The following is a 25,102-nucleotide window of genomic DNA, read 5'->3' on the forward strand; positions in this document are numbered from 1 at the left end:
CTTCTTACTGGAGATCTATATCTCCACGTATATGTATATATGTAGGTATATATATATGTGTGTCTATGTATATGTGTGAGTATGTATATGTGTATAGGACTTGTGTGTATGTGCGTGTATGTCTGCATATAGATGAAGGTATCTGCATATACATCGTTTATATATGCGTGTATGTACATATGTGTCTACATATGGATGTGTAGAAATGTAAATATGCATGTGTATGTATGCGTATTTGCGCGTATGTTAGCGTATGCATTAATTCTTAACTACCTAAAACAACTCATTGTCAACTGAAATGAACAAGTCGACCTATAGCGACTACGAAAATTTTTAAATGGAACCTTGTACAATGTACATGTCAAACACATGGCATCTACAAAAACCCTTTCTCTCTCTCTTTCTCTCTCTTCCACTCTCTCATGTACTTCATGGCTGAACAAGCAAAAGCAGTCCAAATTTAAAACCTAAAAATTGAAACTACTCCCCCCTCTTCTCCTTATCCCCCCTCTTTTTCTTTGCCAAACTCTCCACTTCCTCCTCCCTATATCCATATATCTTCTCCACTCACGACTATCTGAACTGCTACTCCCACACACACAACACCCCCCTTTTTTCTTGTATTTCTTCTAAAACACTTCTTCCAAATACTAACAATACTAACAACCATTTCTGTAAGGTCTAACGAGGCTGCTGGATCGTAAACATGGTCAAAAATCCGAAACATATATAACCAAACAGATAAAACGGTAATAAAAAATAAAACACACACACACACACACACACACACACACACACACACACACACACACACACACACACACACACACACACACACACACACACACACACACACACACACCGGGTTAATATATATTTATTTTAAGTGATGGTTGTGTAGTTCCAACGAGAGAAAATAATGTATATTTAAAAGAGTGTAGTCATCAACAATAGTAGGGGGGGGGGTTCAACCTTTTATCATTTTTTATTTTAAAATATTTTTATAACGCGTTTCAAGCCTTGTTCAGCTCTCTTCAGATATTTTATATAAAGGTTTTTTTTTAAGTGAAAGTTTGAAATGTAAATTTGGAGACCATTTGATATCTGATAACACTAAATGTGTTTTTCAGAGAAATGTCAGTCTCAGACTTTGTCTCCAATGGTCAGTGTGTTGTAGAATCCAATCAGAATTAAGTTCATTTAGTGGGTAGGGGGCTTTTGGTCCATTTGGTGAAGATTTTTATGCCTTTTTTTATGACTTTCTTTCTTTTTTGATAGGTACGCACACACATATGCACACACAATCACACACACACACACTTATATATACATATATGTGTATATATAACACTCACACATACACACGCATACGCATGTAGGCACACACACATACACACGTGTATACACAGAAATACATGCAGGAGCACACACACACACACACACACACACACACACACACACACACACACACACACACACACACACACATATATATATACCCACACATGCACACACGCATATATCCACCTACCCATATAAAAAATAATAATAAATGAATAAATACAAAAAATATATACACACATACTCACACCCACCCCCACCCACTAATACATATTGGTTAAGATTTATTTGTCTTTCCCAATCCAAACACACATGCATGCATGTACTTAGTCACCCAAAGATAAGTATATGCACACACACAAATAAGATAGGTAATAGATGATATATACACACACGCGCACACACAATCACACACACATACATATACATACACACACACACATATATATATATATACATATATGTATGTATATATACACACATACACACGCATAGGCATGTAGGTACACACATAATACATACACCCATATGCATATATAGATAGAGACATATACAGAGGCACACACATACACACACATTCATATACACACACGCATACATCCCTCACATATATACATACATATATATACACACATATGCACACGCGCATACACCCACCCACCCATATGTATATATATATATATATATATATGTATATATATATACACGCACCCACAATCACACACACATACATATGTATACATACATACCCACAACATATTTGCTAAAGTTTTCTTTGTCTTTCCCAATCCAAACACATATGCATACATGTACTCAGTCACCCAAACATAAGTACACGCACACACACACACACAAACAAGATGGAGAATAGATAACAGATGATATATATACACACACGCATACATAATCACACACACATACATATACATACACACACACATATATATATATACATATATGTGCATATATACACACACCCATACACACGTATACGCATGTAGGTACATACACATACGCACACACACATACGCATGCATATGGAGACATATGCAGGGGCATACCCATACACACATACATATACACACATACATGCACACATACGTCCACCCACCCCTATATATACATACATATACATATACACACATATACACACACGTATACATCCAGTCACCCATATATATATATATATATATATATATATATATATATATATATATATATATACAAGCACCCACATACACCCACCCACTCATATACCAGGTTTTTTTATTAGGGGTGGGCAGAGTGGTGTATTTTGTTTCTAATTGTTTGTTTAGTTTAGGGAAATGATATTATACTGGATATGGATGTGCGCGCCCGTGAGACTGTGTGCTTGCTTTATTGTGCTTGTTTTGTTTTGTGTGTGAGAGTGCACATTTGCCTAAGTATGCATGCGTGTAAATGTATTTTGTGTTTTGCCTATTTATGTGTATAATTATTGGGTGATATTTAAAGCGGGGTTGAACTTTGCTATGAAGTTTTTTTCTTGTGTTAGTAAGTAAAAGTAGTTATCAGTTTGGAAGATGAACATTATCTCGAATTTGCCTCCACTGCATGTGTGTATGTGCTGTGATACATGCAAGTGTCTATTTTCTGAGATTTTAATGTTGGATCGATGTAGGGCTACTCTATTACTAAGGTTTTTTGTGGCGCCTATGTAGGATGCTGCATGTTATTACATAGACCACAGTTTTTGAGGTGCAATCCAGGTATTTTTTAATTTTGAATGTTTGTATGGGGTTCATGAATGTGTATGTGTTCCGCTCTTATATTATGTTGCAGACTCCACATCGTTGTTTGTTGCATTTTGTGACTCCTTTTGTTGTGTCTTGATTGAGTTTGGATGAAGTAAGAATGGGTTTTAGTTTTTTGGGTTGGCGTTTACTTTTTATTATTTTTGTTGTTTTAAGGAAGTTATTTAGTTTGCTGCTTTTTTTTTGTTTTGTTTGTTGTTTTAAGGAAGTTGTTTAGTTTGCTGCTTTGGTTAAGTACGACGAGGGTTTTCGTTATCTCTGTGAAAACCTCTGGGTTGTTTGTGTTGTGTGTGGAGACGTATGTTAGGATTTGTTCTTTGTTTTCTTCTACTAGTATATTTATCGCAAGTTGGATCCCTTTGTCTATAAGTAGTGTGGATATTTTCTTTTTTTTTAGATTCATTCGTAGTTCCTTGAGTCGGATTGTCCGAAGGTTTTTGTCCGTGATTATGTTGCAGATTCTACGTGCTAGGGCGTAGGGAATGCCTTTTATGCAGCTTTTAGGGTGGTGACTTTTAAAGTGTAGGTATTGCTGGGTGTTTGTGGGTTTGCGGTAAATGTCTGTGATAATGTTATTGTCTTTAATCTTTATCAGTATATCTAGGCAGGATAATTCTGTAGAGCTTTGTTCTACGGTGAATTTAATTTTGGGGTGTATGTTTTGGAGTATGGTGTGTAAGTCTGTGATGTCCCACTATGTGGGTTTCCACAGGATGAAGCAGTCATCAAGGTATCTTTTCCAGGATTCTGTAAACAGTTTTATCGTGCTGTGGCCAAATTTTTGTTCTATCTTTTCATGTAAGGTTTCTTCTAGGAAGGCTAGTGTATGTTGGTGCCATTTTCGTTCCCATTGCTGTACCTAGTGAATGTAGTTGTCATTGTTGAATTCGAAGGAATTATTATTTAGGATTATGTCTATACTATCGATAATGAATTGCTTTGTGAATCTAGGATGTAGTGTTTGTGCGTGTCTGTTGATCCAAAATGTTACTGCTTCTTTTCCTAATTCATGGGGTATGTTACTATATAAACTGCTGACGTCAAATGTAACTAATAGTGTCCCGTTTTCTACTGTATGTGGTAAGAAAATGAATGCCGTCCCTTATGTAGCTTTTAACTTGATCTGTGAAAGGTTGTAATAGAATGTGGTGGGTATTTTTTTTCTTAGATTCATTCACACACTAATAACACCTCAAAATTACACAAGAACCCACGCCCTTAACAAACACAACACACCAAACAACGTACCACACAATACGTCTCCACAAAAATCACACACACACACACATATATATACACACACACACACACATATATATATATATATATATATATATATATATATCCTTAAATGATAGGTTAACTTTTTTAGGAAATCTTAAGTGGGAGAGGTCAATGCGTTAAAAGAAAACCACAACACAAACTTAGCTTGATCTCATTGTGAATTTATTTCAACCCGAAAACGCTTTATTCAACGTGTAGATCTATATAGCATCCAACTGGGGGAGATGAACAAATTTACAACCATCTATGTATTTATTAAAGAAAATGAAAGGTAATTTAGAGGTGGGAGAAAGATGAATAAAAAAGAAAGAGAAAGAGGGAGGAAGAAAGGAATGAAAAACTAGTAGGCGGAGGAAGAGAGAAAAAGGAGAGAAAGCAGAACAGCAAACCAAATAGCCATAGAAATAAATTGACCACCAAAGAGATAATTAAATAACTGGCGTGTTATTTCTTATGCCCTTCACATCAACAATTTCTTGGTTAAGTTTGACACTGTTGTCCAAACTTCCAACTCCTGTATACGTAACGCACCTTCTCTCAATTGCAAAAGCACTTCTGCTGATCGAACTTACTTCTTCAAAATCCAACTTCAAAATGAACATCCTCTCTGAAAAATCAACCCTATTTTATCTCCAACCAGGAGCATCTCATCTGCATGCCAGGTGGTAACATTGCCAGCATATAAAGAGATAAGGCAGCCATTTTTGTTTCTTTCTTCTTCATTCATTTCTTTCCACGACCGACCCGTTGAATTATGCACACGTGCTAGTTAGGTAAGTCACGCGTTTCCCTACACACTAGTAAACAAAACTCTTCTGAAAATGAATAGATAATCTATGAGTTATGGTTACTGACTCTACTGCAACTGAAAAAGGATTGCAGACCACGCTTAAGAGATCTTCAACCGCGAATAAAAATCTGGCAAAATATTAACAGTTAAACAGAGCAGACTGAATACAACGAAACCACATAACTTACTGAGAAAGAAGCAAAAGAATTTGAAAACAAACAATTCATGAATTAGGACAAAACAAAACGAAGGAACGAAGAACGGAAGAAATTAAAATTTGAAAGATGAAGTAAACAAACTCTTGTCATATATCTCAACAAATACTACCACGGACCTAAACAATTGTGCATGGATTAAAATTCGTAAACATGAAACTAAAAAACAAAAACTGTCCGAAAGAATATATCATGAAAGCCTTATGAAAACTCAAATGACCAAAGTTAGAAAAGAAGGTAAAACTATAAATAAGATGAAAGAGAACATAAAAATGTGAAAGAAGAGAAATATGGTTCACACGGGAAGATAAATAAGAAATATTTAGAACTAAACAAAAGAAAGAAGGCAGAGACGATACAAATACTAATTGAAATAGTACAAATAAAACAGGACTGTTTAAATAATGAAAAATAGTTTTATAAAAACGTATACAGAGAAAAATAAGAACATACAAAACTGACAGTATAGAAACGGAACAGATATGGCGATAGCCACAACATCATAAGAGAAATCCCAAATGGCCGAAAGATTTCAAAAAAGAAGAAAAATAGCAAATTAGGAAGCGCCAGGCCACGATGAAATACATGCTGTGGAGAAAGTGGCTTACCGTTAAAGAGGCTGCGCGTTTGTGCCTGCAGAGCACAAACTAAGAATCAAGATGGCGCCCGCATGCATTTATGTGGAAAAAAATCTCGTGGAATCTCGGGGAATCTCGGAGAATCTCGTACCTTGATTCCATAAATAACGAGGAAAGGAAAGCGGGAAGAGAGACGATTTTGAGTCACGAAAACGAACGGACGTGTGTAAAAGAAGAGGTAGAAGAAAAGAATGTGGTGAACGAAACAAACAACGACTCGGTTGAAAGTAGAGTTGTAACGAACACAAGCTATTTCGGCGTGACGTCAGGATTTGACCCCAAGCTAATTCCCCTGTTTGATGGCAGTAGCACTGATCACTCAATGCAGGAATGGATGGAAAAAGCAGAATTAATATGTCAGCTCAGTGGGGTGAAGCGTATAGAATGCGTGGTCCCAATGCGCCTCACTGAGGGAGCATATGCAGTATACCAGCAGTTGGCTGATGGGGATTTTGCCTGCATCAAGCGCGCCCTTTTTACAGAATTTGCATTAGATCCAATTATTGCATGGAAGGAATTCATGGCCCGAAAATTACATCCCGGGGAAACGGTGGATGTGTATCTGGCTGAGCTAAAAAAGCTATCGGTCCTTTTTGGAGGGATGTCAGACAAAGGCTTGGTGTGCGCCTTTGTTGCGGGATTACCTAAGAGTGTGGAAGATCTGCTCCGTGCCTCATCCCAAGTGGACGAGATGGACATATCGGAAGTATTGGCGCGGGCACGAGCAATACTAAAGAAAAGCCCTAACACTATAGACCAAGTGGCAGCTGTACAACCATCACAGGTTGGATTGCAGGACCTGGGCGCAGCTACAACCTGCCATAAGTGTGGAGGACCCAACCATTTGGCCCGTGATTGTCTTTCGTCACGTCAACCAACTCGGAAACTTGACGGGCCGCAGTGCTACAAGTGCAAAAAACGCGGACACCTGGCCCGCACCTGTCCGGGAAACGGGCAAGGGGAAGAAGCTACAGCGCCAGTCTTCTCCCCAGATCGTCATTGAGCAGGGCGCTACCCACTGTAAGCATACACATTAATGGAAGCGAGCGTCTCGCGCTTGTGGACACTGGGTGCACCCAGACTCTCGTAAGCAAGATATGCTGTGCCACTTGGAAAGCCGAGAGAATTCCGGTACTAACTGTAGGCAGAGGTTCACTAGCCTCTTGTGGGGTGAGCATTATCCGCGCAAGCATCAACGACGAGCCTGCAGTAGCCGTGCGAGCCCTGGTGATGGAGGGAGAGCTTCTCGGGTACGACCTACCCCTGGGTATGGACTTGATTACACAACTGGGTGGAATTACCGTGGACAGAACCGGCAAGGTACAGTTCTCCCGATGTGAGGAACATGTTTGTGCTGCCATAACTCTCGACGAGCCTGACTTTCATGCAGAGTATGATAGAAACACCAATGCATGGACGGCGTCTTGGAAGTGGTCAAACGATCAGCCACCAATATCCTTGCGAAACCGGTTATCGGAATATCCCCCACCCATGTGGCTAAGGGAACAGTATGAAGAAGAACTGCAAACGTGGATCGACAATGGCTGGCTTCTTCCATACCCAGAGGATGAGCTTGCCCCCCCCCGCGAAGGCTGATTCCCTTGGTGGCCGTCGTACAAGAGACCAAACAAAATGTCCGCCCCGTCCCAGACCACCGTGAGCTCAATGAGCATGTCGACCCATATACAGCAAGGGCTGATGTGTGTGCACTCAAATTAAGGGAGTGGCGACAGCAGGGATCGAACGTGGCAACTCTGGACCTACGCAGGGCCTATCTGCAAATACGCATTGAGAAGAAATTGTGGCCATTTCAGACTGTGGAAATTAGAGGAACCCGATATTGTCTAACCAGGCTAGGGTTCGGTCTAAATGTGGCCCCAGGCATTATGACAGCAATCATGCATGCTATCCGGCAGCAAGATGAGGCAGTGCAACAGGCAACATCCTCATACATCGATGATATATTCGTCAATGAGAACCTCATGTCAGCGCAATCGGTTAGAATGCACTTTGAAAGCTTTGGACTGACATGTAAGGAACCAGAGCGTCTGTGCGATGGAGCAAAAGTTCTCGGCCTGCACGTGCGCAATAGCAAGGAGGGACTTTGCTGGAGATGAGGAAGTCACGTTCCGAAGGTCCCATCAAACATCACTCGACGAACAGTGTTTTCGCTTTGTGGAAAGATGGTAGGCCATTTCCCTGTGTGCGGTTGGCTCAGGGTGTCCGTGGCAGCCATAAAGAGACGTGCAACAGCCGTGTCGTCGGGATGGGACGATGCAGTATACGATGTCACCCTAAGGAGCATGTTGACAGAGACTGTGTCTAGAGTGACCAGTGATGACCCCGTTCAGGGAAAGTGGTGCGTCAGCGGGAATGAGTTCACGGTCTGAGTGGATGCTAGTTCACTGGCCCTTGGAGTTGCCCTTGCAGTTAATGATTCCATTATTGAAGATGCCTGTTGGCTTCGGCCAGAGAATGATTCGAGGCACATAAACCTGGCCGAACTTGATGCCACATTGAAGGGCGTTAACTTGGCGCTTCAATGGCACGCCAAGGTTCTACATATCATGACTGACTCGGCATGCACTCATCGGTGGATAACCGATGCCATAAGTCGAAAAGCACGGCTGACGACACGAGCATCGAGTGAGATGTTAATTCGAAGACGGCTTGCCACCTTGGTCGACACCATCACAGAGTACGACCTGACCGTGGACGTAGTGTTGATCAGGTCTGCGCTCAACAGAGCAGATGCTTTGACAAGAGTCCCTCAACGATGGCTTCTGGCTGGTGCTCGGAGAGATGCTGATAATCTGCAAACCACATGTGCAGCAGTAGTGTGTAATGTGGATGCAGCGCGCATCATGGACATTCATCGACAGTGTGGACATCCTGGCATCAAGCGGACACTGTATTTTGTCAAGATGATTGATCCAGGAGTAGGAAAAAAAGATATCCGAAGAGTAGTGGAAAGTTGCGAGGCCTGCCAATCCATCGACCCAGATCCAGCACGATGGAAGAAAGGGGAGTTAGAAGTGAGTGGTAAGTGGCAGAGAGTGGGCATGGACATCACACACTACGGTGGTTACCACTTCCTTACCCTCATCGATTGTGGGCCTACACGTTTCGCAGTCTGGAGACTCCTCGGGCGCCAGGACTCTTGCAACATTATTCGCCAGCTGTCATCCGTGTTTTTTGAAAGAGGTGCGCCCGATAAAGTGCTGACGGACAACGACCCAGCCTTTTGCAGCCATCAGATGAGGCAGTTCTTACAAGAATGGGGTGCGCGGCTGCGGCTTAGATGCGCTTATGTGCCTTCTGGCAATGGTATAGCTGAGAGAAGCCATCGCAGCATCAAAACAATTGCAGTCAGGAAGCAGTGCACCATCGCAGAAGCTGTGTACTGGTATAATCTCATGCCAAAGGATGGCGTCTCTCCAGGAACGGCGCCTGCAAACGCAATCTATCAGTACCGTGTCCGAGAAAAAGGAATCCACCCCGATACAACTGTGGCCACTGAGATAGAACGGAATCGATATGCCAAAGGGGATGCTGTCTGGGTGAAGCCGCCAGGAAACCGATGTACTGACAAGTATAAACGAGGCACAGTGACCGATGTGGTGAGTCAGCAGTGTGTCCAGGTTGATGGCGTCCCCCGTCACGTTACGGACCTACGGCCGGTGACACATGTACCACCTCCAGTGGACGATGAGAGTGATTGTGACTCTGAGACGAGTGGGCCATCGCTTTGGTTTGCACCATCCCTATCAAGCAGTGACTCTGATATCAGTAACCTCCCTCCACGGAGATGAAGCCTTCCCCGACCATCAGGCGGTGGATGAGAGCGCACGCGAAGACGAGAGCAGCACTGTCCCCCTTCGTAGAAGCACCCGACGGCGGCGATCACCACCCCCTGTCGTTTCTGTGATCATGAGATCAGGGGGGAGTGTGAGAAAGTGGCTTACCGTTAAAGAGGCTGCGCGTTTGTGCCTGCAGAGCACAAACTAAGAATCAAGATGGCGCCCGCATGCGTTTATGTGGAAAAAAAGTCTCGTGGAATCTCGGGGAATCTCGGAGAATCTCGTACCCTGATTCCATAAATAACGAGGAAAGGAAAGCGGGAAGAGAGACGATTTTGAGTCACGAAAACGAACGGACGTGTGTAAAAGAAGAGGTAGAAGAAAAGAGTGTGGTGAACGAAACAAACAACGACTCGGTTGAAAGTAGAGTTGTAACGAACACACATGCATACAAATTTAAAAAATATAACTCTCCATGAAAGACTGACTCAAAAAGTAAGTAAACGTATTTGCAAAACAAATGTACCAGAATGGATAAGTAAAGGAAAAACTACATTAATACAGACAGACTTCGAAAAGGGAAGGACTTCAAGTAACTAGAGACCAATAACCTGTTTACTAACCATGTTGAAAATCCTAACGGGAAAACTCCGTGCTCCAATCATGATTTACAATAAAAGTTTGGCATAAAATAAATATGTATCTTATCATATATTAATATTAATTCGATAAGTATAGCTGTTTTTTTTTAATTAATGAAAGCATTCTGTGTTATGGGTTTTTATGTGCAATATGAAATAATTGGCTCAATTGCAGTTATTTCTCCTTGGCCTGTTCAATTTGCAGATGAATAATGTGAACTGGTGTGAGTTGGTCTAAGTTCGAGTATTTACCTCTTATGGTTTCAGCAGAATGCGACTATTATTGTGTGCATCTTTCAAAATCGTTAGAGGAGTTGAAATTTACCTGAGACAATCGGAGAAGTTTTCTTTACAATTTCTACTCCCTTTCGTTTGTTAAAGTTAATGGTTTTTTACTGTTTAAACTACCGTTTTAATCAGAGGGAAATTATATATTAAATTTTATTTGATACTGTTTTGTATTGAAAACATTTGACCCTGGAACCAAGTATAAAAAAATTAAATATTGGCTATCAATGTTGATAGGATTTTTTGTTTTTTACATTAGTAGTTATTGAATAATTCCATTGTTTACAGGAACCTGTAACGAAATGACAGTGTTTTTTTATCTGTAAATTGAAATTACTAAAATTTGCACATTATTTATATCAGTTTCAAGAATTCAAACACAACGAATATTTGGCGTACGAACATTTCCAGAACTATTAGGAATATCTTATTGTGTATCTTACAGAAGAGTCTAATTCGTTCATAGCTTTCCTCAGTGTATTAGTAACGAAAACACCATCCAGTTACCTTACATAAATATACCGTAAACCTACATTCACGGGACTGTATACACGCTGGGATTCATTTTGTCCTTGAAAATGTAAGATAAATTTAATTTGGACCTTAACACACCGTGCCCTTATGATCTGCTCAAAATCAAAATTGGATGAGGAATTAAAAATAATTACTGATAACCTCTCCAAAAATGGGTAACCTTTGGATATGATTAGGTCAGTTATATAAATGAAAATAGCAGAGTCCGCTGTAACTAATATTCAAACGGTTAATAAATGTTCAGTATATCTGCGTTTAACTTGGCTGGGGACAGTGAGAAATTTGCAAAGCAAATCAGCTCAACAGTGCAAAATTGTTATTTTGCTTCAATGTACGTGTTGTGTTCTCTACGAGAACGTTAATGCCATCCCCTCGAAAAGATGTCCTATCCCCAATAATAATAATAATAATAATAATAATAATAATAATAATAATAATAATAATAATAATAATAATAATAATGTAATTTACAATTTTGAATATAGTTGCAGTGCAAACTGTGTGGGTCGAACAACATTAAGATTGGATGGAAGAGTCCAACAACACGTACCTACCAAAATAAGAAATGGGACATGCCAAACAACAGACGCAATGCCAATACATACCGGTCTTCCATTACTGAACACGTTATGAAAAGCCCGTTTTGTACAGCGAACTTTAGAACGAATTCTTTTTCAATCCTGTGCCGTGCCCACTCATTATTTCATTTAAAGATCTTGGAGACTGTTCACGTTCGGTTGAGAAGGCCTTCCCTCTGTAAGCAGAAAGAATGCATCTTGGGCTTGAGCGTGATTAGTCTAAGATCTTCGAGTAATATAACGTCGTTGTATTTGAATCGCTTTCTCCCATTTTCCCCCATACATAACGTAACGCAACGTTATTTTTATTTGTACATATTTTCGATTCCCATTCGTGTTTTTTTCTCTCAAATTCCTCGATACACCTTTGATTAAGCGAGGGCGAAACCGATCAGCTGACTCCCCCATTTTTTCTTATTTTCTCTTCACCCCGCTAACTATTTTAAACGTTTTAATCATGAATTTTCACTTTCCTTTCATGATTGCATTATATATATATATATATATATATATATATATATATATATATATATATATATATATATATATATTTCCTTTCATGATTGCATTATATATATATTTTTTTTTAATTAGGCGTCACCACATCAAGGCCGATAGGCCACTCAAGGATAAGGGTTAGAGTGTAGAGTAGTCAGGACAAAATAGTAATCGATAGTAATGGAAGTTCGGTAAATTTGTTAACTTAAGTGGAGCGGCTAATCAGAAACTTGCTCACGTTGGACTTGAAGACAACCATATTATAGACAGCTGGAAAGCAGGAAAACGGAAGACAATTCCACAGGCGTGCAGTTCTAAGAAAGAAGCTTTGATCATGGAATCTATGTTTAGGTTTAGGCACAGATAAAGAGTGTAGAAAATTATTGATAGTCTAGTATTTCTTGTGAAAGTTTGGTGAGGGGGGACCATAGATTGAAGCTCAGTCGAACACTTTCCATGAAAATAATGATAAAGCAGAGACAAACTCGCAACATCTCTTTTGTGAGATAGAGGTTGCAGCGAAGAGAAAAGGACGTCTCCTACCAGGCCACGAAGTCTATTTTGAACCCTATCAAGGCAGGACAAGTCTTTTCTAGCAGCTCCTGCCCATATGTGGCAACAGTATCCCATCCTTGGACGTATCTGGCTCTTATATAGATAGAGAATTGCATCAGCAGTGAGATATCTACTGGATCGATAGAAGGATCCGACCATTTTTCCAGCGGCCTTATATATATATATATATATATATATATATATATATATATATATATATATATATATATATATATATATAATAAAAATATTAATTAAATATACTTACTAGTAAACTTTTCGTTCGGCCAATTTTTGCCAATACCTACAAAAAAAAAAAAATAAACAAACATAACAAATACTTTAAGATGCGTCTGCTCAATCTGCGTGTTTATCGATGAAAATTTTATTTTAAAATTAAATTTATGCGAAGTGGTAGATTAAACGAATAAAAAATATCATTTTTTTACGCAAAAAAGTAAGAATTTTAACATTAAAAAAAATACAAAAAGAAACAGTAGGAAAAGAAAAGTAAATATTATGAATTTATTAGGGTAAGTAGGTTTTTTGGTCATTTTGTAATGCGGTCCATTCGCTCAGCCCTCATTTTTTTTGACGGGTTCGTCGATAAAAATAGTAAAAGTTATAAATTATTTAGACGAGTCGGCTACGTAAAATTTCTGACGTTACAACCGTTCGAAATAACGCCTTTAAAACCTCTTGGTATGCGTGAATTTAAAAAGGTAGCACGGCTGTCATCTCGCCCTCTCCGTCTTTCTGTCTCTCTCTAACTCTCTCAATCTCCCTCTCCCTGCATCTTTCTCTCTATATCTCTATCTATCCCTTCATATTTATCTATCTATCTATCTATCTATCTATCTATCTATCTTTATATATCTATATCTATATCTTTATCTCTCTCTCTGTTATATATTTATTATTATTATTATTATTCTGATTATTCTGTTATTGTTATTGTTATTGTTGTTATTGTTCGTTGTTCGTTATTATTAAGTCTTATTAAAAGTGAGTCTTAGAGAGTCTTATTAAGAGAGATGCTGCGTTCTGTGTTCGTGCTATGGAGAGATTCATATATATAAAATGTTCATACTTAGAAGTGTAGTGAAGAGACAGTTTTGAGACAGTCTTAGTGTTCACATATGAGATGTAGAGAAATTGTGTATGTGAAGACATTTTAAAACACAGGATATATAAGACATATAATGACAATTTCACTTTACCTTTTGGTAGAATTACAACACAAAGACGACGTTTATAAAAACACATGATGCGTTTATTTCTTCTTCGACCGGTCGGTGGCTTTCTTAGTCAGGAATTCAAAGTTTTACATTCTATGTTTCAAAGGTGACCGTCTCGCTTCCAGACGTTCGACTGCCCATCTCTCGACTCCAGACTGTCGTCTGTCGTCCTCAGACTCTCTCTGCTTAACTCTCAAGTTTCTAACTATATCGAGAACTTCCCATTTTCCATGACGTCATACACATGTTAAAACATGTGGTTTCTTTCACGTGTTCTGGAAATGCGTGTCCAAAACTTTTTCCTTTGTTTACAAAAGGAATTTTAACCTATATTTCCAGTAACCTATATTTCCAATATGTTAAAAAAATGTTTATCAAATTATCTTATAGTTGCATTCTTCACTTCAATTTAACAACAGAATTGACAAATGCACATTCCTTTTCTTAAAACTATTTTATCTCTAAGCTAAACAATGGTTTGTTTTTACATTCCATTTTCTAATTCTCTCTCGTAATCTATTTCTAAACCTAAATTACGAGGTTCGAATTTCGTCTATTCTATTTCATTTTCATTTTAACTAAATCTCTCTATTTTTATACTTACATGAAAAGGGGACAGCCCTTATCATTTAACATCTCTCTCACTCACTCTCTCTCTCTCTCTCTCTCTCTCTCTCTCTCTCTCTCTATATATATATATATATATATATGACCGCGTATATTTGGTTACATAGCTTCTTGCTCGTTGATCTGTAAAATCTCCAAGGTCGTTCTTACGTGCGTGTTTGTCCATGCAGGAATTGAAGTGTACTAAAAACTAATATAGTGACGAAATATTATATTTAAAAAAATAAAGGGGGGGGGGAGAAAACAACCGGTTTGTTTTAGGTTAAAATGACAGCAAAGAATGTTTTTTTTTTAAATGTCCAGCGTTTTCATTTATTTATGAAGCTGTGCATTCCGGAATAAGCTATTTTATAACTCGCAGCTAATAAGAATAGCCGGAACTGATCAAGGGAGAACTTATTATTTTTTTTAACTGGAAAAGGGAATGTAATGGTTTTTGTGTGAGTTTTTTGGCCACCTACGAAGGTAGTCAGGGCTGTATATGTATAATAATTATACTCGTTCCTGGTATAGACTAGTGGTTGTATGAGGACTTTAATTTTAAAGGGGAAAATGCGAATTACTTCCTATATAGAAGTTCGATGATGCTTCTCCTAGAATGAAAGGTAGAAGTTTATTATAACGAACAAATGTGTCTAAAACGGCATTCTAAGCTACATAAAATGGTGGATAATAGTTCAAACATAATAAATTTGTTTGTACAGACCTGGTGTACTTTGGTCCAGAGAAAAAATTTCTGCAACCATTTTATATATATATATATATATATATATATATATATATATATATATATATATATATAGAGAGAGAGAGAGAGAGAGAGAGAGAGGGAGGGAGAGAGAGAAAGTTTGGAAGAATATGTATATATATTCTCTCCCTCTTTCTCTGTTTTTCTCTCTCTCTTTCTTTCTCTCTCTCTCTCTCTCTCTCTCTCTCTCTCTCTCTCTCTCTCTCTCTCTCTCTAAGGATATTGTACTTTGGTCCAGAGAAAAATTTCTGCAACCATTTTATTATATATATATATATATATATATATATATATATATATATATATATAGAGAGAGAGAGAGAGAGAGAGAGAGAGAGAGAGATAGAGAGAAAGAGAGAGAGAGAAAGTTGGGAAGAATATGTATATATATTCTTCTCTCTCTCTCTCTTTCTCTCTCTCTTTCTCTCTCTCTCTGTTTCTCTCCCCCCCTCTCTCTCTAAGGATATTTTTATAATGAAAAAAAAACAGTTTGCCACACCAATTCCTTCTTATTAGTTTCCGACTGATAGTACAGAAGCCCTAACTCTCTGGCACCGCTTAGAGCGACTGTTCCATCAATAGTTGCATAATGTCGAGATAGTTTTAGTACCATGTCGCGCATGAAAACCGACTCTGCACTCATCTCTGGTGAGTTTTCTCGAGATCACAATCCTGTAGATGAGGAGTCGGCTGATGATCTACTTGTGTTGCATATTTGGCATTCTGCACAAACATTTGCCCAGTAGTTCTCACCCTTAGACTGAAACTTCTAAATAAAATAAAATGGCATTTAAATAAAAAATTCCGATTGAATCAGGTTTAAACTCAAACAAAACCAATTTGCCTTCTCTCTTAAGCCTTGCATTCACAAATATCGGCGGGCTTAGAACCAATTTAGATGATGTTGAATCATTTCTTCTTGCAAACACCCCGGATATCTTAGTGCTACGTGAAACTAACCTACACTCCTCCTCTAACCACTTTAACATACCTAATTATCGCCCACTTTGCCGTAAGGACTCAGACAGACATATGCACGAACTTGAAGTCTATATTCGAAACACCCTCCCCTTGACTAGAGAAACAAAACTAGAATCTGACGACCAGGTCTTTATGTGCTTTAAACTTTACATGTAAAATAACGTTAGCCACTTATATTTTCTCTACAGCTCTGCTGATCATGCTGCGATAATGGTAGAAATCGACCTTAATTCTCGGCCCAAAACTGAGGAACCATTGCTCAAAATGACAAGGAATTATTAGAAGACTGACTGTGAAGCCACCAGGAAATCATCAGAAATGCCATATGGAGAAATATCTTTTCCCTTCCCGCTGAACAGTGTGCAAATGAAACAACTGAAAGGCAATTGAAGCACATGTTCCCATGCGGAAACTCTATAGCAAACCCCACTCTTCTCAATGGTTTACTTCTACTTGTGCAGCTGCCATTGCTCAAAGGCAGCATTCATACCGCAAATTTAATCAACATAAGTTCAGTGCAAACAGACAAAAGTCTATAGGTTAGAAATAATTGTAAGAAAGAAATAGCGACAGCTTAGAGAGAATATACTAAAAGCACAAGAAAACGCATCGAAGAACAGAAATTAGGAATCTGTGATTTCTGGAAAATGTACAATAGTGTAGTAAATAATGGCCAATAAATAATTCCATCACTATCCAACAATCATGAGGTTGTTTGCACGGCAACCGAGAAGGTTAACATGCTTTTCAGTCTGTTTGCCTTAAACTCCACATTGGACCCAGCAAACCACTCTCTCTCTGATTTTCCTTTGCGGACTAGCGCCACACTACATGATCTAAAAATAACCCCTTCTCAGGTGCATGATATCATAAAAATCTAGACACCTCAAAAGCATGTGGACTCAATCTCATTCCGACTGTGCTATTAAAAAAATGCTCCGCTGAGATTGTTACAATCCTCTTCAAACTTTGCAGCAAATCTTGCTTTCATTACTGCTGGAAAACTGCTTCTGTGGTACCAGTTTACAAGAATTCTGACAAAAGAACTAATCCATTAATTTATCGCCCCATTAGACTCCTGCTTTTTGCCAAAATATTTGAATCCATAATTAACCAAGCTCCAGTCCATCACCTTACAGCTGCTAAACTTCTGACTGACCAACAATATGGATTTAAGCAAACCCGTTCGATAACAGATATCATAACTGTAATCACTTAATGTATATACCATACACTGTACAAAGCAGGTGAGGGTAAAGCTGTAGCCCTAGATATATTTTAGGCTTTTGATAGGGTATGGCACTATGGTCTTCTCGGAAACTCAGATCTTACGGTATTACTGGGCTATTACTTAACATAATTAAATCTTTCTTAAATAAGAGAGGAATCCTCGATAGACTTACATCTAAAAAATATGTATACATAAGGAGTTTATTCTTGGATTTTATTATTACTAATATTCATAAATGGCCTCCTGATAAAACTGTTTCTAAGATGGGTATGTTTGATAATGACACTACGCTCTATAACAGAAATGAAGGGAAACCAATGAACACATATCTAAGGAAATGGCAAAACACTAAAGAAAGACCTTAAATCTGTAGTGGAATAAGGGCAAAAATGAGTGGTCACATTCAATGCTGCCAAGAATAAGCTTGTTTCCTTCAATAATTACAAGAGACCTTCTCAACCAATAAAAGCTATGACTAAAGATACATTACCTGAAAGTACTTCTTTTAAACTCCTCGACCTTATATTCACAACGAACATGAACTGTCACAGATACATTGAGAGCATTGCCAAGATCGCTGCAAAGAAGGTGAGCTCTCTCTACCGTGCTAGAAAGCTACTTACGCCTGAAAGTATCCTGTATCCCTATAAGGCTATGTATGGAGTACTGTTGTCACATTTTTTTCTAGAAAATCTTGAGATATTTGAGACCTCTGCCCGCAATTTTTATTAAAAAAAAAATATAGAAAAGCGCTTGAAAATACTTTAAAACATGATTTAAACTCATTCATATAGGTAGAAAAGTAGCATTTATTGCTTTTAGTGACAATTATTTATTGACTATTTGTTTTGTTATCCACCATTTTTTTCAGCTAATCATTATTAAAACTTTTTCCAAGTATACTTTAGGTGCGGGGGGGGGGGCGTTCCTCTATTGTTAAAAAAAACAAACGATCTAAGCACTCTTCTTAATTTAAAAGTATTTATTCACTTTATAATAACTCACGCGGTAGAGGGGTTATCACTTATAGGTACTCTGACCGGGAGTCACTAATTTTTATGGGTGTGAGTCAATTTTCACCAATTCATAATCGGGAGCTATTAATTTTTAGGACCAAGGTTGCAAGTGCAAGAAGCTCTTGAAGTCGAAAGTAGTAGAGTATCCGCAGGATCGTTAAAGGTAAATTTAACAAGATCACAGATTAATAGAAAGGGGTCAGCAGATCACATCCTCACGTATATAGAATAAAAATATAGAAGTATCTACGGAAAATATCGACACTTGATAAAGAACTCAAAATCACTGTATTAATACGAAATAACATTTACTTACGTGTTAGGAATATTAATTCAAGTCATTCGAATGTAAGTGTTTTTTTTTGTGATGAGTCTTCATTATGCAGGACGAGCTAAATGAGGATTTCGTAAGAATAGCATGGAGTCTAAAATTACTGATTTTTTATGAACAGAGTGTCACACGTGGCTTGAAATCAATGCGATTATTTTTTTTTTTTTCAGAGAAAAACAGTTATTAAAGCATTTTAGAGTTATTTTCACACACGAAAAACAGTTATTAAAGAGAAAAACAGTTATTAAAGCATTTTAAAGTTATTTTCACACACGAAAACAATAGTTCAAATAACATTGTTTAAAAAAAGAATTAATTTCTCGTTTGATGTGGTAAGTTTCCATGATGAGAATTAAAGTTCATGTGCATGACACGCAAATTCAAGACGGGGGATTTTAACGCCTCCTAGTGGCAGAGTTTTATTGACATCCAGTCTTGGGGAGGACAAGAGAAAAACTGGAATAAACTGATTTGATTTTTGTGGCAAATCCTTATACAACGAGGAAACGTAACATAATCCTTTTGTTGCTTGTGTGCATGTAGTCAAATCACAATGCTGTGTGCTTACGCGTTCTGATACTCGTGGGCGTTGAAAACGGTGATTGCTACGAAAATGTTCCTTTCGAAGATTTGTTCTGGCCTATGTAGCGGTCGCTACAACTTGATTAAAGTGTAGAAAAGTTAACAGTCGAAAATTGTAAAAATCAAGCAACAACATCAAAAAAAAAAAAAATTATACTAAACGCAGTAGAATTTAATTATCTACCAACCTGTATAATTTTAACATGCTAAAACTAAGTTTTTTTCTAATTTCAAAATATGTTGTTCAAACATACTGAATAAAAAAATAAACAAATGACAACTTATAGGTTAACGGGTAGGAGGGTTAATTCTTCAAAAGCCGTAAACAAATGACTTATTCTACCACTAACCCCCAGTTTGAGTTGCCCTCTCAAATTTAGAGATAGTGGTCATCATATATGTTTTATACAATTTTTCAAGAATGAAGTTCCACATGGTTAAACGACAAACAACCAGTTATTTGTTGTAAAGACAGCTAAAAGAAATAAAATAAAAAGAATCTAAACACCGTGCCATTACTGCGTTTGATATAAGGTATTTGTTGATTTTGTTATTGTTTACAATTTCTCGACTGGTAGCAATAACACTTAACAAACAACTGTGTTGTTCCTACTTACTTGCCCCCCCAAAGAGCCAACATTCATGATTTTAGTTATTTTTCCAACATTTATTATTCCATTTAATTGTCAGCGTGAACCACCTTTTCTAAGATGCAGCATATGTTAACACCTCAGCGAAGTTTAATGTCTTTATTTTTTAGCAAACATAAGCAACCAAAAGAAACTTTTCCACGTGTGAAAAAAAGTTTACTTGCTTTCCTACGATAGCAAAGGTTAATAGTGAAAACCCCGCTACCCCCAAAGTGAAGAACTTAGGATTAAGCAACATCTTTTTGTTAATCCTCAATCTTAACGGATTTCTCCTTCATTGACCAAGGACAGAAAAGATAAAGTACAGTATCAGAAAATATATTATTTTAACGTTAATTTTATTTGGAAAAGTAAAAATAATATAAATAAACTAAAAATAAAAAGATATTGTAAAATTGACAAATATTTAAATCATATTTTGTTTCATTTTTAAATTCAGAGCACACAAAAATATACTCGATTGTGAATGGTGATTGGCATGAAAAGTGTTGCCTGATTTAATGTAATGTAACACCCTTATTTCTAAGGCTTTTTAACGATTTAGGGCTCAAGACTGTAAAGCAACCTTTTTTTGCTATGGAAGATAATTTCTGCATGTTTTAGTTTTTAAGGGGATTTTGTGTGGTTTTACGACGCTGCGAGTCAGACTTGAGGTTAAACATATATTAAAGATTTGTTATCTTTCTTAAAAAGTTAGAATGTCCTAGAAAGGAGGGATCATTTTAATAACTTTATATGAAAAATGAACCTCCCTCTTTAAATTCTAAATTTTTTTTTCGAAATATTCACGCGTAATCGCCTAAAAAAAGCAAAATATCATTTTTTGGAGGGGGTAGATAAGGGTCCTCATTTGCTTTTAAATATAGATATAATTTATTTTTAAAATTGAAAAACTACTCAATGTTTTCCCTTTATACAGGGTGTTTCAAAAGTCTTGGGAACATAAAGATTTTTAATAACTCAAAAACTATTAGGAGTTAAAAAATGAAATTGGTACCGTTGGAAAGGTTAAAGTTTCAAGTTTTGTGGGGAATCTTCAAACTTGCTCAATATGAGCACCATTCGTCACACGGCAGACATCTAGTCGATAGTCCATTTCCTGCCAAACGCGTTCCAGCATCTTGACGTCAATGGTTCCCACAACTGCCGTTATTCGAGCCTTTAGTTCGTAAATATCTCTTGGAAGGAGCGGCACATAGACTTGTTGCTTGACAAAGCCCCAAAGGAAAAAGTCACACGGGGTAAGATCTGGAGACCTAGGAGGCCAGGGCATGAGAACGTCATTACCTCGCCCAGATCTCCCAATCCATCTACCAGGCAGCCTTGTGTTAAGAAACTGCCTTACTCTAAGTCTCCAGTGTGGTGGTGCACCATCTTGTTGAAAAATGAAGTCATCAGATTCTGCTTCTTCCAACTGAGCCATTAACCAGTCTTCCATCATGTTGAGATAGGATTCACCAGTGATAGTTGCCTCTTCAAAGAAGAACGGTCCATAGACACCTTTCTTGGAAATTGCACAAAACACGTTCACTTTTGGTGAATCTCGCTCGTGCTCAAGAATTTCATGAGGATTCTCAGTACCCCATATGCGAGTGCTATGCTTGTTAACTTTGCCATTCAGATGGAAGGTCGCCTCATCGCTAAAAACAAGCCGGTCATCAAAGCCGTTATCTTCCAACTTCTCTTGCATTGCAATGCTAAAAGTCACGGCGAAGTGGCTTATCAGTGTCCTTCAACTTTTGGACCAACTTGAGCTTGTAAGGTACCATTTGCAGTCGTTTCCTTAAGACACGCCAGACAGTTGCTGGAGCAAGCTGAAGTTCCCTGCTGGCTCTTCTCACTGATTTACGGGGGCTCCGCTGAAAGGCTGCCCGGACTTGCTCAACTGCAGCTTCTGAAGTTGAAGGGCGACCTGTTCGCTTACTTGGGCACAAACACCCATCTTTCACAAATTTAGCATGCTATCTGACAATGGGTTTCCTTTCAGGGACTTCTTTTTAAATTTCCTGCGAAATGCACGCTGAACACATGTCCACGATTCAGTCTTTGCAAATTGGAGGACGCAAAACGCCTTGTCTTGTTTAGAGAACGCCATTACTACACATGGAAAGATAAGACGAAAATCATTAGTATGACCAAAAACTTGATTAAGCAAGCTTTAAAATGACACCAGTTTCATTTTTCTACCTGGAATAGTTAATGAGATATACGAATTTGTAATGTTCCCAAGACTTTTGAAACACCCTGTATATATTCTCAAAGATTTTTATCTTGTGCTCTTTTTCCCATTTATACATTTGTGCCATTTTACCTACCCTCCACAATCTCCCCTTCAAAAAGGTTAAAGAATATATCATAAATTCAAGTATAAATTTAGTGCGTATGTTTTACGGATTTTTTGTAAATTTTTATTTTGCAAGTATTAATTCATCCGATATTCACAGAGAATTTATTCAGCAATATTTAATATTTAGGTACGACATTATTGTAATGTTTGATTTGTAATATATTCCAATTTAATTTATATTATTAACACTGTTTGATTTTATTTGTTACTTGCAAACCAGGTAACACAGGTAAAATTAGCTAACCACTTTAATATAATTCTATAAATATATAGTGAGAAAACACTAAACCTTTTGTATATTGAATATACTATATTCATAATATTTTGTGTAGGGTAGGAAGTTGAAATATGGTGTTTTTATTTTTGGGGGATTTGGTTTTTTTTTTTTGTTTCGCATGAGCGGTTTTCGAAAATTTCAGATGACAAAAGCTACAAATCTAGTAATTTTCTGGAGATTTCTTTTCTGGGAGTTACAATAAGCTCGACGTTATTAAATGCCCGATGTAATTGATTTGTTTTAATTGAGAAATATTCTTTAAAAGTTTATTGATTTATTATTTCTATTTTTAATCTTATTATTTTGCGTTTAAAATCAGAGGTAATTTTTAAAAAATTTATTGTCCATTGTTTTAATTTTTAATAATTTTTTTTGTTTTAATGGTGATCCGTTTCTTTCTGTTTAAAAACAATTCATTTAGTAATTTTCTTTTATTAAAGAGATTTAGGGTGATCTTTTTTTTAGAACAAAAGGTAAACATACGTTTGAAGCAAAAATAAACTATTTTCTCATATTTTTTACATAAATTCTCCTTAAACAGAAATTTGCTACGACGATGTATTTCATAAGTTATTTGTAAAACATTCTTTACGAAAAAGTGATTAACAAACTTCAAACTTCGTATATGGCCTAAATAATGACAAACGATTTCATAAATTGATAAATTAATGACTTCTACTCCAAAATAAATCATTTTTTTTTAATATTTTAAACGCCGCTACCCGGAGTGATATGAGGAAAGAGAAAAATAATTTTAAATAATGCCCTCATTTATTTGCATCTCCAGGAGATCAGAGTTAGTCGGGGTTTAATGTGAATAAAATCCAGCTTTTCAAAAGAAAATACTGGGACAATAATTTAAAGTACCTCAGTCTAAACGGATTTATCATTTACTGACCGAGAATAGAACAGCAGAAGTGTAGTATCAAAACAGATATTACGTTTTTCAAGATATGGTATGTTTATAGAAACAGGGAAGAAGTTAACAGTCCAGACACAGAATAATGACATCTACAACAAAACTCTTTACCTAATTGAAGAAAAAATTCTCCTTATGTGCGATCAACCATTGGCAATCTATGGATTACCTGCACCGAGGCAAGGAGGAGATGAAAGATTTGCAAGAAAGTATCAACGTGAAATAAATTACAATATTGAAGAATTTCCCCTACAAGCAGAAAATATGTAAGAAAACTGACAGATTATCAAAGAGAAGTTTACAATTCATTCATGGTAATGTTGGAAGCACAAGGTGAGATGAACAAAACATGATGTTTCTTGATGCTCCAAGTAGCACGGGCAAGACTTTGGTAATTAATTTGATCTTTGCTAAGAGTAGATCCATGGGAAAGATTGTGCTTGCAACAGTATCCAGATGCATTGCTGCACTCTTCATAGCACTTTTAAAGTATCCTTGGATACTCATGGAATGGATCAGCCAGCATGCTGAATTACTAGTACCTCAGCCTTCGCAAATGTTATACGAGACACCTCAGCAATTATTGTAGACGAAGCCCCGATAACACACAAGAGTGCTTATAAAGGAAGTGACCGAACACTGCAAGACATCACAGGAAACAAGCATCCCAAGGGTAACATTTCAACCTTATTTTGCGGTGATTTCCGTGAGATCCTCCCATGACACAATTAAGATTCCAACCGAACTTGGTAAATGTGTCCGTAATCAGAAGCAAATGAAAGACAAAGTGTACCCGGACAACAAAAAATCACCGGGATGGCCTGCTAAGAGGGATATTATTTCGCTATTAAACAGCAATGTGAATCACTTGAACAACTGGATAATGGGTGAATTTCCAGGGTACTCAAAGGAATACAAGTCAGTTAATTCGGCTACTAATGAAGGTGAAGCCGTTCACTACTCTGTGGAGTTTTTAAACTCTTTGGAACTACCTGGAATGCCTCCTCACATTTTAAATCTCAACAGTGGATATCCAATAATGATTATTCGATCCTTGGAACCGTCAAAAACAACTAACGGAACCAAATGTGTTCTTACCATATTGCATACCAGTTCTTGTGCAAAAGGCAAAAAAGTTCTACTGCCAAGAATCCCCTTACTTCCATCTGACTCGAAACTTCCATTTAAATTCCGGAAGCT

General features: G+C 37.4%; 1 protein-coding gene across 1 annotated transcript in view; it reads right to left on the reverse strand.

Moving 5' to 3' along the window:
- Positions 1–25,102, reverse strand: part of LOC145296169 (exostosin-like 3) — a 150,691-nt gene that overhangs the window by 95,251 nt on the left and 30,338 nt on the right. Inside the window, exon 3 of the mRNA XM_080142377.1 lies at positions 13,224–13,259. Coding sequence (XP_079998503.1) covers positions 13,224–13,259 — 36 coding nt within the window. The remainder of the gene's footprint in view (positions 1–13,223; positions 13,260–25,102) is intronic.

Source organism: Euprymna scolopes, chromosome 16 (genome assembly GCF_053919585.1).
Source record: "Euprymna scolopes isolate OS-2025 chromosome 16, ASM5391958v1, whole genome shotgun sequence".
Lineage (NCBI taxonomy): Eukaryota > Metazoa > Mollusca > Cephalopoda > Sepiida > Sepiolidae > Euprymna > Euprymna scolopes.